The 15,457-nt window shown below is 42.9% G+C and overlaps 2 protein-coding genes across 4 annotated transcripts in view; one reads left to right on the forward strand and one right to left on the reverse strand.

Annotated features, from left to right (window-relative positions):
• pax6b (paired box 6b) overlaps window positions 1-6,161 on the forward strand; it is a 46,693-nt gene extending 40,532 nt beyond the window's left edge. For all 3 annotated transcript variants that reach the window (XM_061814246.1, XM_061814248.1, XM_061814247.1), the window contains 3 exons: window positions 1,698-1,810; window positions 1,931-2,072; window positions 5,539-6,161. In XM_061814246.1, coding sequence (XP_061670230.1) covers window positions 1,698-1,810; window positions 1,931-2,072; window positions 5,539-5,624 — 341 coding nt within the window. In that variant the 3' untranslated portion in view covers window positions 5,625-6,161. The remainder of the gene's footprint in view (window positions 1-1,697; window positions 1,811-1,930; window positions 2,073-5,538) is intronic.
• Window positions 6,162-8,032: 1,871 nt separating this feature from the next.
• The window catches only part of elp4 (elongator acetyltransferase complex subunit 4), a 75,445-nt gene continuing 68,020 nt past the window's right edge, over window positions 8,033-15,457 (reverse strand). Inside the window, exon 10 of the mRNA XM_061814292.1 lies at window positions 8,033-9,858. Coding sequence (XP_061670276.1) covers window positions 9,739-9,858 — 120 coding nt within the window. The 3' untranslated portion in view covers window positions 8,033-9,738. The remainder of the gene's footprint in view (window positions 9,859-15,457) is intronic.

Raw genomic sequence — 15,457 nt, forward strand, 5'->3', positions numbered from 1 at the left:
TATTTTTACTAATCTATTCAGAGCCATTTTTTGGGATGTGGGGGAAAGGGGCGGGGTTTGTTGTATTTTTGTTGCTAGAAAATGAGAACCTGGTACTGGACTGTGGTTTTAAAAGTATCCAGGTCACTTGAAAAGAACACAGTTAAAAATAATACTTCAAATTTCCGTGCACACGTGAATTATTTCACCTGTAGCCAAAAGCCAAAACAAAACAAAAACCTAATGTGATCTGAAATTAATTTTTAGCAGTTTTTTTTCTTTGATTTCAACTTTTAAAACAATGTCTAAAGTCGACATTTGAACACAAATGAGTAGACAAATTTGTGGCAATTATTACAAAATTTGGAGTAGATATTGAACGGTGTTCCTTTCTCAATACCAACAAATGGATGTGGATATCTTGCAAGTAAATCATCCCAATGGGCGATATTAAACAAACATATGCGCTTTATGTATTTTTTTTATCATAATAAAATAATAATATCAGTCGAATTGGAGCAATTGTTCAACTGCGCAGGGATCAATGCTTTTTATATCACTCAAATCAATACACCAACATGTCTTCAATAAAGTGGTGGTATTTATTAATATTTTATATACCGTTGGTGTTGGGCCGAATCCTCACTCCTCCAAAATGAAAACTTTTTGATAAAATAAAAAACAAAAAGTCTTGCTTGAGTTTCCAAACACCACTTTTTTCAAGTTTGTATTATCGCTTATAATTCACAGTATAATTCATCCCAAAAGTAACTAATTGAATATGGTAAAAAAAAAAAAAAAAAAAATTGGCGCCCGCACCGGCCATCTAACGGGCATGCGATGGCACTGCCCGTACGAAAAGTGTCAATGTTAATGCCACAAAATTAAATAAATGCCTGTCTTAAGTTATCCTCCAAAACGATTTTTCAAAGATCTTAAAATGTGACACACAAAACATGACGATGAGCTGACTGAAGTCGTTCAGTAAGCGGAAATGAATCCGCACACATTTATTGTAAATCCATATGGCTCACACGCATTCCTTCAGCAATTTGAACGAAACAACCCTACGCAAATGTTTCAAGGCTCACTATTTTCACTACAGTATTGTCTAAAAAACATCCAAACCTTCATTATAGGGATAAATTATGCTTATTATGCAGTCCTCCACGGATGAAATGTATACCTGTAGTTTATATTACAGATTTATCCTCAAGCTATTATTACCTGCAGGCTGAATACTCTACAACTAGAGTCTAGTAAACAGGCGGCACGTTGGATCAGCCGGTAAAGCATTGGCCTCACAGTTCTGAGGTCCCGGGTTCCATCCCAGCCCTGCCTGTGTGGAGTTTGCATGTTCTCCCCGTGCCTGCGTGGGTTTTCTCCGGGCACTCCGGTTTCCTCCCACATCCCCAAAACACGCAACATTAATTGGACACACTAAATTGCTCATAGGTGGGATTGTGAGTGCAGCTATTTGTCTCGATGTGCCCTGCGATTGGCTAGCAACCGGTTCAGGGTGTACCCCACCGCCTGCGTGTTGACAGATGGGATAGGCTCCAGCACTCCCCGCCACCCTCGTGAGGATAAGCGGCAAAGAAAATAGATGGATGAATATCACTGTATTTTTTTAGTACTATATCACGTGTGTTTAATTTTTTTTTTAAATATGTAGAATTGCTAATAAATACTGTTCACTCTCTCCTGCCCCCCCCCAGTGTCGTTCACCTCGGGGTCCATGTTGGGCCGAGCCGACTCAGCCCTCACCAACACGTACAGTGCGCTGCCCCCGATGCCCAGCTTCACCATGGCCAACAATCTACCTATGCAAGTAAGTGGAAAAAGAAAGACCGGCGGCGCAAGTGCGAGATCACCAGTCCGATGATCCAGGACAATCAGACCGACCTAGCGAGCTAAATGTACATGTTGTTTGCCTTCCGTCTACCTGTAGCCCAGCCAGACCTCCTCCTATTCCTGCATGCTGCCTACCAGTCCGCCCGTGAACGGGCGCAGCTACGAAACGTACACGCCCCCGCATATGCAGGCGCATATGAACAGCCAATCGATGACCGCTTCTGGTACCACCTCAACAGGTAGGCAGGCAATCCATTCTTTACCCGGCGTGATTGGGGGGGAAATGAAGTGGTCGGGGCGGCGCCGCCACTGATCTAAAAAAAAAAAAAAAAAAAAAAAAAAGACTGTATAGCGCATCCGCATTGAGCGATATGTCGATTGGTTGAAGCCACTGGCCGCCATCTTGGTACTCCCAAAACGTCTTGAGGACATGGTTTACAGTTTGGATTATGGCGAGCTTTTTCTCAAAGTTTTGCATGTAGAATTAAAACTGATTGTGTGAGCTTGACATTTTTTCAGTTCTGGTAACATGAAGGATTTTTTAATTTGACTTGGTAAGCCAAAAAAAAGGCTAAGTGCAAAAGAAAGACATAACACCGTGACTATCAAGAAACCTTGCATATTACCTTGGGCCCGATTTCCGTGACATGTTAACTTTTCCCAAAATACGCTGTGAAGCACTATCATCATAACATAGCAAAAAACTAAGCTTTTTTTTGTCATGTAAACATTAAATTTTAAATCAATCAGTTGGATATATTTTAGGAAATAAGGACTCGCAATGGAAAAATACATACTAAATGCATTGTTCATTTGTTGTCTCAGCGACATCCTCTTTCAGACAGAAAATTTAAACTTGTTTCCTCGCATTTGAACATCAAATTCAATTTGCAGAGCTCTGTATTATGAAATTCATCAAAAAAATTCACAGAAAATGTGTTTTCTTGCTTATCCACTGATGAAGTTTGGGAAAATATCTACATCGCTTTTTCACGAAAAATCGTCGCCCTATAAGGGTGAAGCAGAGAGTGAAATGAATAAATATAATAGATAAAAAACCCTTTACAAACAAACTTTAACAGTGTCGAAGTAAATCTTTGTAACTCACCTGTGGAATGTTTTCTCACAGTTACGAAACTGGCAATTAACGCCGATGCACATGTCGGCATGGTTGTTTTGGGAGTATCAAGATGGCGGCTGGCGACTTCAGTTTTGGTGGCCAATGAAGTCCAGTCTTTTTTTTTTTTTTTTTTTTTGGGGGATCAGTGGGCGCTGTGCCAGTCATCTGCCACCTTCTCTAATTACATCATGTGTAATTTCATTTGCTTCTGGGTCGAGCCTATAGTTTAGTTCCGGCCCATTAAGGCGGGGCGGCCACACGCAGCCACATATAAAGACACCAACCACTTCTAGTCGTGAGCACTTAATGGCGCAGAAGCACATTTCCTCTGTGCTAAATTGCTAATTAACATGATTCATTGGCGCTTGTACTTGCTCTTTAAATGCCAACGTGCGCGCCGACGCCACTTTCGCGGCGAACGCTCACCTGTTTGCACCCCGCCACAAAGGGGGGGGGGGGTGTGTGTGTGAGTAAAATGCAGGGTACACCTTGGAATAGTCGCCGGTCAATTGCGATTCGCGCCTTCCCTATAGGCAAAAAGTCTTGCTTAATCCTGTTTTCTTGTTTTTCCTTTCACATAACCTACCATGTACACTTGCTGCAGACGTGAGATTTTCATTGGTGGTGTCGTCGTGAATGGATAGGGTTCCAATGACGCCATCTTGTGTGTCACAGAGGTCAGAGAACACTGCTGATAGGTGAAGCGCGAAGTTTTTTTTCTATCGTTAATTTATCCGATTGGTTGGTGGTGACGTCATTGGAAACCTAGCCATTGTACGTTATTTTATGGCGTGACGACTTTGGGTGAAGGAATGCAGTCCTGCGCGAGGGGGTGTGGCCTATAGGAAGTACAGGTACATGTCAGTAAAGTAGAATATTGGGGAAAATTCATTTATTTCAGTACTCATACTTTGTACAGATTCTATAAACAGTTGGAAAAATAGTTTTCAGAGGACAAATTCCTGTCTCTTGGGTGACTAGTACGTAGTACCCCTCTAACTACTTCAGGGTGTACCCCGCCTCCTGCCGGAAGATTGCTGGCTTACGCTCCAGCAGTCCCGTGACCCTTGTGAGGATAAAGCAACTCAGATAGGAGATGGATGAAATTCATGCCTACTTTCTACATTAAATCATGAGTCCATTATCCAATATCCTATGCATATTTTTATGTATTTGAGTAATTACCCCCCCCCCCCAATATTATTATTATTATTTTTACTACTAACACGCACTTTACTGCACTTCTGTCCTAAAACTTCTCATGCCGGTAGTCAGTGTAAAGGTGTCAAACTCAAGGCCCTGTGGGGGCCAGATGCGGCCTGACGCGTGATTTTATGTGGCCCGCGAAGGCAAATCATGTGTGTCAACTTCCGGGATTTTTGTTCCAATCCGAACCAAAATTTCAAATTGTCATGTCATAAATCAAGACGTTTAAATATTGCAAACATTTTTGTGTTACCTAACATCAGAAATAGTTGAAAAACCCATTGCTATTGATTTCTGATTCCAAAACTAGTTGGTAAATTTAATTTGTAGATATGATGGGCCAATTAACCCTGCTAAAAATGATCTCTTGACCATGTCTTAACAATTTCTAAAGAACTATAGAACTTTAGGACCCAAGTCTTATTCTATTGTTCTGTAGTAATTTTGTAGAAAATCACTGTCAAAGTTCTATAGAACTAGTTGTTCTGTACAAATTCTATAGAATTCTATAGAAAATGTTTTAGCAGGGAAAGATTTTCATGGTTTCAGTCATCACGGCCCTCTGACAGAAGCTGTAACTACAATGTGACCCACAATATAAATGAGTTTGACACCCCTGGTATCAAGTCTGTCAAGAATTTCAGACAACAAAATTAGCCCCCCGCTAAATGGTTAGCATTTACAATTAGCATTAGCCCGCTAGCAATGGCCGTTTTGGTAAACCACCCCACCCTTGCTAACTACCATTCAGCACACTCCTACATCAAGTTATATGTACGTTACACATCTAATAGTGTCTTAAATGTCTCTTACGGACGCTCCTCTGTTTTCCACTTGCCAAATGTCCGCGCTCGACCGATTCCAACATTTCCCGCGTCAAAATGTTTAGCTCGTTCGGGATATTCATGCTTTCACATTCCAAACATTTAGTTTTTTTTTTTTTTTTCAAATTAATTTGGAAGAGCTGTGGCAAAAAAAATCACCAAGGCATCAGTCAGTCCACAATTATTAAAGACAAAGCCCGTATTTGAGCGCATGTGAAGGGTTCCGTTCCTCTGTCACAAAATAAGGTTCTTTGATACTTGTGGAGATGGAGAGGATTGAGGACCAGGTTCCTTTGCAATAGCTAAGCACAGCCTCCCCTTCTTCTTCTCCATCCACCTCTCAGCTGTAATGCCAAGTCCATCATCTTGTTTATTATTTGTTGGTATTTTGATGTAAATTCTGACTTAAATGGTGGAACCCGACTCAAGTCGAAATTCGAGTTAAGTCGCTACTGTAGGAACGGATCCCAGTCGTAGACCGAGGACTCCTTGTAATGTACTCCACGAAATTTTGTTTTGTTTTGAAGTGACGGATTCGTGTTTGTCTTGTCGTAGGACTCATCTCTCCTGGGGTGTCTGTCCCAGTGCAAGTCCCAGGGAGCGAGCCCGACATGTCTCAGTACTGGTCTCGACTACAGTAGAGCGACGAGCTACTTCACCTTGTGAGCGCCGCGGCCTCCAACGTGGACCTCCTCGTACACATACACACTAAACTCACACACGTATACACAGGAGAGGAGTACGAGGACTTGCGTGGCTCCAGGCACATTCAAACGAGGACAGGACTGAAAAAGACAAATGGACCTCAGTAGAAAAGTGCCCGGTGTTACCTTTTTATGGAACAACAATTAAACAAAAAAAAAAAAAAAAAAAAAAAAACCCACAACACTTTTTTTTTTTTTTAAATTACTTCAAGTCATCGTTTCCAGTTTTTTTTCTTTCCGGCGTGTTTGTAAATGGCCATTTGTACGTGAACACGAACGCTCAAGCGCTGACGAGACGGACTGCCAGGAAGCCGCCTTGTCCACACTCTTGCCGTGACTATCGTTGAACGTGCTCATATCCAGGCGCTCTGTGCACGGACGCTGTTGCATATCGTGAGTGGAGGGAAGACTCTTTGAAAAAGTATTTATTGTCCCCACACGAGGAAGAGGCTGCAGTCAAACACACACACACACACACACCACACACACACACACACACACACACACACACACCACACACACACACACACACACACACACATTTACGGATGGCTATCAAAAGCAATCCCACTCGGACCTCCAACGTGGAAGCCTGTAGTCTGTAAATGGTAGACTGCGTCTTTGCTCTATTATCTTTTTATTTCTTGTCCAAATGTAAAGTACTTGTCTTCCCTCGAGAGAGAGAAAAAAAACTCCAATAAAACTTAATTTCATTTATAACTGCCCCACCCCCCACCCCACCCCACCGCCACCCGACCTCCCTCACCAAGAATATTCTATAAATGTTCCATGCATCATAAAGTACATTTCTTTAGGGTCAGGTACAATTTGTCTCTTAGGTATAGTTGTATTATAGTGTCCTATGGTCAAAAAAAAATGTGTGCAACTAGAAATATTTAATTCTTATAATTATGATTAAACATTGCTTGACAGAGTTTTAAACTTAAGTGTTTGGCAGTTGTTTACAAGTACATATCAGATTTAATCATTGTTGATTGTAAAACAGACCAAAGCCTTTGTATTTCATCTCGTACACAATGTTTTTTTTTTAAATTTTATTTCTTTTAAAGATATTAGTCTTGTGTTGCAACATTTTGTAAACACGTCTTTAGTTCGATGACATCGGCTTCGAGTTTGTATGACCGCGGCGGAGTCCGCGGTCCTTATTTATAATTGAAGACCATGGGAGTTTTTTTTTTTTCTCGCATCATTTGCCATGCCCTTTTATTTTTGTTCTATTTTATTTCCGTGTCGGTGTGTATGTAGAACATGGACACATACGGGGTTTTACGTCTGGGCAAATGGAGATAAAAAGAAAAAAAAAGAAGAAAAAAAGTCGACACACTGTCTCTTTAAATATTTCAATTTAATTTTATTTAAAATGGAGCTTTCTAAATGTATTTTGTGAAAATTATAAAAAAACATTTTGTACAGTAAAATTGTGTCTGAAAAGATTATTTTTGTAAATGGCACGCTTTTGTTTTCTGTGCATGGATCATGTTTGTGACTGAAGCAAAATGAGGGAAACGTGACGTGGTGGTTAGCACGGCCGGCTCACAGATCTAAAATTCGGGTTTGACCCTATTCCTCTTGTGCTTGAGTCATTTTACTTTGGTTACTCCACCTTTCTTCTACATTCCCAAAAAGTTTCAAGTTAATTCAAGACCCCAAATTTTCCACAAATGGTGGTTTGTCTACGTGCCGTGATAGGCTAGCCGCCAATCCAGCAGAGGTTAGCAAAGGTACTCACATTTTCAGAAATAATTATAAATGGTCGTCAAATGAGGATGAAGCCGAGGAGAAAATCCTCGAGATGTCACCGCAAATCTCCAGTTGTGCTCATCTGATTAAATAACATTAATTGTACAAACAGGAGCAGATGCTTGGCCAGCATGCTAACGCAGCTAACGAATGGGAAGGGGCCACTTTGTGAAACTTTAGCTCGTCACAGAGCCCTCACTGAATGATATAATGGCGTGACGGCACTCCCTGTCAAGCGACCTTATCATCCAACTTGGTCAGTGAAAGTGAAAAATTAAAACAAGCTTCATTTGATGATTTTTTTCAGCCATTATTTACAGTGAAACTTTGGCAGGTTAGCATGTTGTGCTAACAGCTAACTCTGTGGCATACAAATCATAATTTGTTTTCCTTATTATTGGGCTTGTAGAACGTGTACACAACTTGGTTGTGCCTGAGGCCGAATCACAACTGTGTTGATATGTAGAACAAAAACTACTTTTAAAATACATTGTGTATTGACTGAAAAAAAGCCAAATTAAGTAATAAATAAAAAAAAATTCAACTTTGTTTTTTTTTATTGGATTTTTTTTTCAAACAGCAAAGCAAATTTATTTGTATAGCAAATTCACACACGAGGTAACTCAATGTACTTTAGAAGATTAAAGGCACTTGAAAACAAAGCGATAAAACATTTAAAATGGGATAAAAACAATAAAGATGCCAAACAAAATATAAAAAAAGGCAATTAAAACAGCATACAGTGCAAGTAATATGATCAAAAAGTTTATATATTCTAAAAAGCATGAGGAAAAAAAAAAGACTTTTCAACTTGGGGCTGACCTCACTTCTGTTGGCAACTTCTTCCATTTGTGTGCAGCATAATAGCTAAAAGCTGCTTCACCATGTTTGCTTCGGACAGAAGCTGCTGACCTTTAGGCTGCCACAAGACGACACGTTCATGTTGAACAATTCTAAGGAACAATGGCTGCAGGCAGCAGAAATAACTGGACAGAGGAATCAAACCCTCGCCTTCCTGCAAGCAGGCCACTGCCACTGTAACTGCTCTTCCTCCTCCCATTCTTTCAAGATTAAGATAAATACCAATGCGACACTTGCAATGCGCAGCACACAAAAAAGGGGTGCAGCGGATAACAAACGGGTCTTGATCAATCTGAGCACACAATGAGGAGAAAAGGTCAAAGTGATTCGCCGTCTAAGAGAATGATGCGGAGGAACAATGATGACAAAAAAAGAGAGAGGGGTGAAATAAAACGGTGTAACTTATTTTGCTTTTGATTGACGTGGATCTGTTAGCAAGTGAGATGTTGACCAAAGACAGGAGGCTGAGGACAGATAGAATTCGGGACAGGTAATGTTCGAACAGCACAAAGCGTCGAACGGCTTCCTGGAATCATAAACGGCTTTCATTATTTTACCGTATCGGTAAAGGAGTATCAGGGCCAGGCAGAAAGATCACAAAAAAATAAAAAAAAGAAATATGTGAACTGACCGTGCAGTTTAAATATTATAAGGATTGTTACCCAACCCCCCAAAAAAGTGCATTTTTTTTTGTGTGGATAAAGAAGCTATTCATCGACCTGGTGTGTGTGTGTGTGTGTGTGGGGTTGGGGGGTTGGGGGGGTTGCCCCGTCTCATGCTCGGCAAACAAAACCAAGTACGTTTCCAAGCTCTCTGTGCGGCTCCAGTACTGGTCCCATAGCCCAGTGGTTGTTTTTGGCATGCATATAAATTACAAACTGAAATCTACAATGAATTGTAACACAATGACAAAATATATATATATATTATGATAGGATAAGGAAGGAGCGCATAGTCAGAATATTCAAGTTAGGCTTTCATCATTAAGTATTTCACCATTTTTATGTCTTCATATTACCAAGGCTATTTTCAATTTTTGATTAAGAACTCCCATTTGCACAATAATTTCCTGTATAATTCATAAAGGTTTTATGAGAGTGACAGTCGGACTCTGGAAAAATATCTATTTTCCATGGGGGCTATTTATATTTTCAAACTACAAAATTAGTAATTTGCTTGTAACTAAAAAAAAAAAAAAAAAAGCTTAAATCAAATATTTGTCCATGAAGAATAAACAACAATACTGTGAACCTAATGATGGCTTTTATTTGTTAATAAAAAATATGAAATGAAGCGTGTCCATAGAACGGTGAAAACCGCGGCACGTCCTTGGCCAGCTGGGGCAATTGGCAGATCCCGAACGTCTTGGCGGCAGACCGAAGCCGCCGAGACATTCCAGGTGTGGCTGGCCCGGTCGCCCCCTCCAGCTCTAGAAGTCCAGGTGCTTGTTGCCAGAGCCACAGGCTGAAGCCGCCGTGGCTGCTCCTGCCAGTTCCCCCCTCTTCGCACGACTCGCCGTCTCAGACAAGTCTGGAGGCAAATGTAGTCGCTACATAAATGAGGATGGGGGTGGGGGTGGGAGGCAGATTATTAGATCAGCTGGCAAAAAAAAATGTGGATCAACATACAGTAGATGTACCCCTCAGTGATGTTTATTCACAGAGCCATGTTGGGTTGAAATTGCATTAGTTGCTTCAGCACTCTGCACAGAGCTGCCAGCGTGGAGTAAACCTGCTAGCGTGTTGCTAAATGCTTCACAGAGCTTTAGATCTGTTTCGTCTCAGGGAATCTGTGTGTGTGTGTGTGTGTGTATGTGAGAGAGAGAGAGAGAGAGAGAGAGAGAGAGAGAGAGAGAGAGAGAGAGAGAGAGAGAGAGGAGCTGCACTCTGCATTGTGTGTAGCAGGGGCATTTGAACTTCTGGGTTCAGGGACCCCTGGCAGGGGAAGACGATTTCTCCCCTACATAATCCTAATGGCAATTGACTACCACGTGTACCCATATATGTCGGAATTTTGTCGAATGTTTCAACCTTAATATGAATGAGTTTGATTAAAAAAAAAATGCATTTGACCATATTCAACTTTATTCAATTAAGTACAAACTGTAAATGCTCGGCACATGCAGAGTTGGCGGCTTTACAGTTGAAACCACAGTGGGTGCATCCAGTTTTCAGAGCTGAACTTTAATTAGGGTGCTGTTCAGGTACTATTGAATTCTTCTGAACCTTGAGAAGGTTCTACACCTTCAGTGGAGTCCAGTTGTTGTATTATACTGGTTGGACTTGTTCAGGAAAGCCACACGCAACTGCCTGAAGAGCTCAGAGACAGAATTGCTGCAAGGCACAGATCTGGCCAAAGGAACAAAAAGGTTCGGGTTTTGTCAAACTGAGTAATCAGGGGGAGAGAAGCCTTGGTCAGAGAAAGGAAGAAGAACCCAAAGAGTACTGTGGCTGAGGTCCAGAGATGAGTGACGGCACTCATCGTGATTTGAGGGGCCCTGATAACAAAGCCCCCATCTTATTCCAACTGAAAAATGACATTTGAGCAAGGTGGCCTACAGACTAGGCTCATTTGTCAGGATGAATGGGCCTCTCATAATTCTGGCATTTGTCAAATATAAATACTTTAAATCTTCTGTAATCCTAAATAACCGAAAACATGAAAGGTTTAGTCTTATTTCATGTCAAAGAGTGAGGAAAAAAAAAAGAGCATGTGCCTTTTTAAGTCATTTTCAATAGTCTGAAAATTGAATTTTGCAGGTTTGTGTGAACTTGGGTGTTAAAAGTCTTGCCAACGGCAGGTAAAACTTTTCCTAAACCTAAAGGCTGTCGTCGTGTAAACTGTAATGTAGATGAAAAGTCACCGTAAGCTTTTTGTGTCTGTAGCACAAATGACTGGCCGAGTCCTTTAGCTGAGTTACTTGTTTCACAGAAAAGCTTATCTGTGGAGCAGCCCTGTGCCAACTCAAAGCACAAAGACGCTAAGAGGTTAATGAGGGCCACTCGTGCAAAGCCCTCTAAGACTAACACGCTAACTGCCATAAAGCTTAAGCGGGGCTACGCCGGTCCCTTCAGGATCTGCCAGAAAAGCTGCCGATGGCCCTCCAGTGAACAAAGTCTTAAAGAGGCTCTGAGAGCGGGCGCAGAAATCAAGTGTTTCCCGAGTCGAGTGTGCTCGGGACAATGTCGGTCAGCGTGCCGCTCGAGCACCTCTGGAGGTATCAGAATGAAGGCATTTTGCGTACAAGAGGTGCTAAAGCCTGTAATTTGCTCCTGAAAGACTCTGCCAAGACATCTGAAACCTCCTGGTCAAAGGCTGCACTTCGGCCACCTTAGTACCCCCCCCCCCCCCTGGCTCATTCCTGTGAGGCTTCTCTGCCCACTGTATCCTCACCCCCTCCAGACATGGAGCTTTAGGAGAGCCCTTCCACTCCCACAGATACTTATCTCTTTCCTAATGAGTAGGTGTTTTGGTACAGACTTTAACGGCGTCATTACTAGGAGATCATTTGGAAATACGCAATGCTCTTCACCCCTTGAGGGTAAACCACTTCCTTCTTTTGCCGGGATCGAGAGGCTCTAACCTGCAGAAAATGCTCACACATTGCCGATGTCCAGGTTTGATGCGGCGGACGTTTCCCTCCTGCTACTGTGGCCAACGGATCATTGGGGCGTCAAACTCAAGAGGTCTCCTTACTGTGAACTCGAGTCCTTTGTGAGTTGAAACTAGAGGAGCGGTTTTAATGCAGCTCAGCAGATTATCCTGGGCAGGTGAATACTGAGACACTGCGAAGGACCTATAATTTAATGATGGCGAGGTAAGGTTACATGGGAAGGATGGGAGATTCCTGCTCAGTTGACAGACAATAGATGCGTTTGCCACGGTGCGGTTTTGAAAGTTGCGTGGAGATCAGACGGTGACATGCCGCGTCTGCGATGTAGATATGTAGGTTGGGTTATGCTGGGTAGATACTGAAGTGAAAATGTGGATATAATGTGACATTATAGCATCCTCGGAAAGAAATTAGCCATCCACCCATCTCTAAACAACTGGTTTTGATTTGTATTTTCATTCCATTGTTGCATGGAAGTCTCAATTGTGAGGTGACCAATCAATTCAGAACATACAACAGAACACACAACAACAACTTCCCCTAGCCTTTTACTAACCTATGATAAAGCAGCGTTGGAGTCATGATTAGTATGACTAATATTTCTAGGCCATAATATAAAACAATGATAAACGGTAAGTATGACAATAACCGATTATATATGGCTCAAAATTTAACCCCATGCTCTACTGTAGCGTCTATTCCATGCGCCTTTTAATCAGGTGCGCCTTATATATGAAAAAAAGTTTTAGAATAGGCCAGTCATTGAAGGTGCGCCTCATAATGCGGAAAATACGGTACTTACAGCTACTAACAAGGAATTTGAAAGTGAATGTCTCACTTTTTTTTTTCTCCTTTGGCACTGAAAGTGAAGAATAATTAGCAAAGTCAAAGGATGACGAATGGGTTGAATCGTTCAACCCACACTGAGATCCACTCCTTGTCCACACACAGACAGCCGTGCGAACTCCCGTATCGGACTTGAGGGGGCCTCCAGACGCTCGGCTTCCACCCCTGCCAAAGCTCACCTGTGTAACCTTTCGTGTCGTTAGCTCAGTCAAGTGTAATTGAAAAAGAAAAACAATGCATTGATCAAGCCTGGACTCACTCCTGCTTAATGCACTGGAGCGGAAACACACTACTGAGCAGGGGAAGGAGGAAAATCAATCACATATATACATCTTCCTCAGAGGGAGAGTTAAAAAAAAAAAAAAGTGTGTGTGTGTGTGTTGGGGGTGGGATCACATCGTCGTATGGCTGTCACGCACCCACAGCCCTGGCTTGGCCACGTCTGTTTGGCTCTGGGCTGTGTGGGCACACTGAGCATGTGCAGAGCGAAGGTCAAAGTAATCCAAAAGTTCAGATCAGATCCTCTAACCTCCGAGTTCAGGGGCACGCGAGAACGATCAATGGTAACATCAAAGTTGGAGGGAGGAGCAGACGAAACCAATCAATCGGCTCCACGAGCTAGTTCGTAGCCTAGTTGTTACCTGTCCATCAAGTACAATGCATACAGGCTAACAAAGACACAATAGTTTGCTTTCTCTTCAATGAGGTTTCAAAAAAGTTAATTCTACAGAGGTGAAAGGGCAAGATTGGACATCTGCTTTGACACTGAATTAATGAAGGCTAGTGGCGGACTTAAGACACTCAGAGTACGGGAGGTTGGAAGTCTGCTTCCCGACGACCGGTGTAAACAAGGACATCCGGAAAACCCTCAGAGCCATCGTGGGGTGTATGTGCTGAGAGAAGTCTTTCCCAGCTGCTTGGCAACCTCCACGAGGTTGGAGGAAAAGGGGAAGAAACAGCAAACGAGAGAGCGAGAGATAGCGAGACAGAGAGTGAGTGAGAAAGAGAGAGAAGGGGGTCGCGGGATAAGAGTGGACGGCGGGAAAATAGACCACTGGCTGCTGGTGCAGAAAGGGGGGATGGTGATAAGAACGGGAGCTACCATGTTAGCACGACTGTGCGTCACGGTGGTTAAGGTCTGCGGCTCAGATCTGTTCTGCGGCCAGAGGGGCTGGGGACAGGCGGGAGAGGTGACAAAGCTCCAAACGAGCATTAAGCACTTGAAATGAGCCCTCGGGGCCAGCCCACAGACTGGCTTTGCCTAAGAGGGTTACGAATATCACCCCACAATGGGCAATTCCATTCGGCTTACCGATCACCCCAAAGACCCGCTTCGTAAGAAAATATGGCGATAGGTGCTGCTTGTGTTTGCTAGCCTCTATACATTGCGGTGGATGTTTGTGGACATTAAATCTTTGTGTAATGGTTCAGAATAGGCATAAATCACAGCTGTTTTTTTTTCCTCGCTTATATTATAATTATCGCCTTACTATGTAAGTGTGCATACATCAAGTTCGGCGACTTAAAGAGACATTTTTTTTTAAGCAGGAGCTTAGCAAGGAACCAGCTACACAACACAGTGGCATCAAAGGCATTCCACCTGTGGTAACAGCTTGCTAATGACCCGAGTGTTAGGTGCTGATTTTTAACGAGTCATTTATTCCATAGTGTTTTAGCCAGACTTTCAAATGGCCCATGTCACTGTACAGGGTAAAACGATGGGAAACCCAACACCTCGCAGGGAACACATGACGACCGGTCTGGCCGTTCAAATCAGATTACTCTGTGCTGGATCATGCTCATGGAAGTGACACGCTATTTACAATAAATACCGACTTAGTGCGACCATTGCAGTCATCATTTGCTCAGTGTATGAGATCTTGAATGATTGTACCACCAGAGTTCACTTATATAAAGTCAATTATCCATCAATCCATTCATTTTCTACTGATTTTCCGGGTCGGGTTGCGGGGGAAGTAGCTTCAGCAGGGATACCCAGACTTCCCTTTCCCCAGCCACTTCTTCCAGCTCTTCCGGAGCGATCCCGAGGCGTTCCCAAGTCAGCCCATTGACATAGTGTCTCCGGCATGTCCTAGGTCGTCCTCGGTGTCTCTTTCCGGTGGGACATGCCCGACACACCTCACCAGGGAGGTGTCCGGGAGGCATCCGAATCAGATGCCCCAGCCACCTCATCTGGCTCCTCTCAATGTGGAGGGGCAGCGGCTCGACACTGAGCCCCTCCCAGATGAACGAGCTTCTCACACTATCTCTAAGGGAGGGTCTGGACACGCCGCGGAGGAAAGTCGTTTCGGCTGCTTGTATCCGGGATCTGGTTCTTTCGGTCATGACCCACAGCTCACGCCCATAGGTGAGGGTTGGAACGTCGATCGACTGGTAAATTGAGAGCTTTGCCTTTTGACTTAGCTCCCTCTTCACCACAACGGACCGATACAAAGTCCGCATCACTGCAGACGCTGGACCGAGCAGTCTGTCGATCTCCTGCTCCATTCTTCCCTCACTCGTGAACAAGACCCCAAGATAAAGTCAATTAAATGCCTGAAATTCAAAACATTGTATCTTGAGGATGTCCTCCAAAAGTTAAATGAAATAACCAAAAGGCAAAAAGTGGATCATCGAACAACTTCTATAAAACAGAATCCAAATTAACCAGAAGATAGTAGTAGAACAT

Source organism: Syngnathoides biaculeatus, chromosome 3 (genome assembly GCF_019802595.1).
Source record: "Syngnathoides biaculeatus isolate LvHL_M chromosome 3, ASM1980259v1, whole genome shotgun sequence".
NCBI lineage: Eukaryota > Metazoa > Chordata > Actinopteri > Syngnathiformes > Syngnathidae > Syngnathoides > Syngnathoides biaculeatus.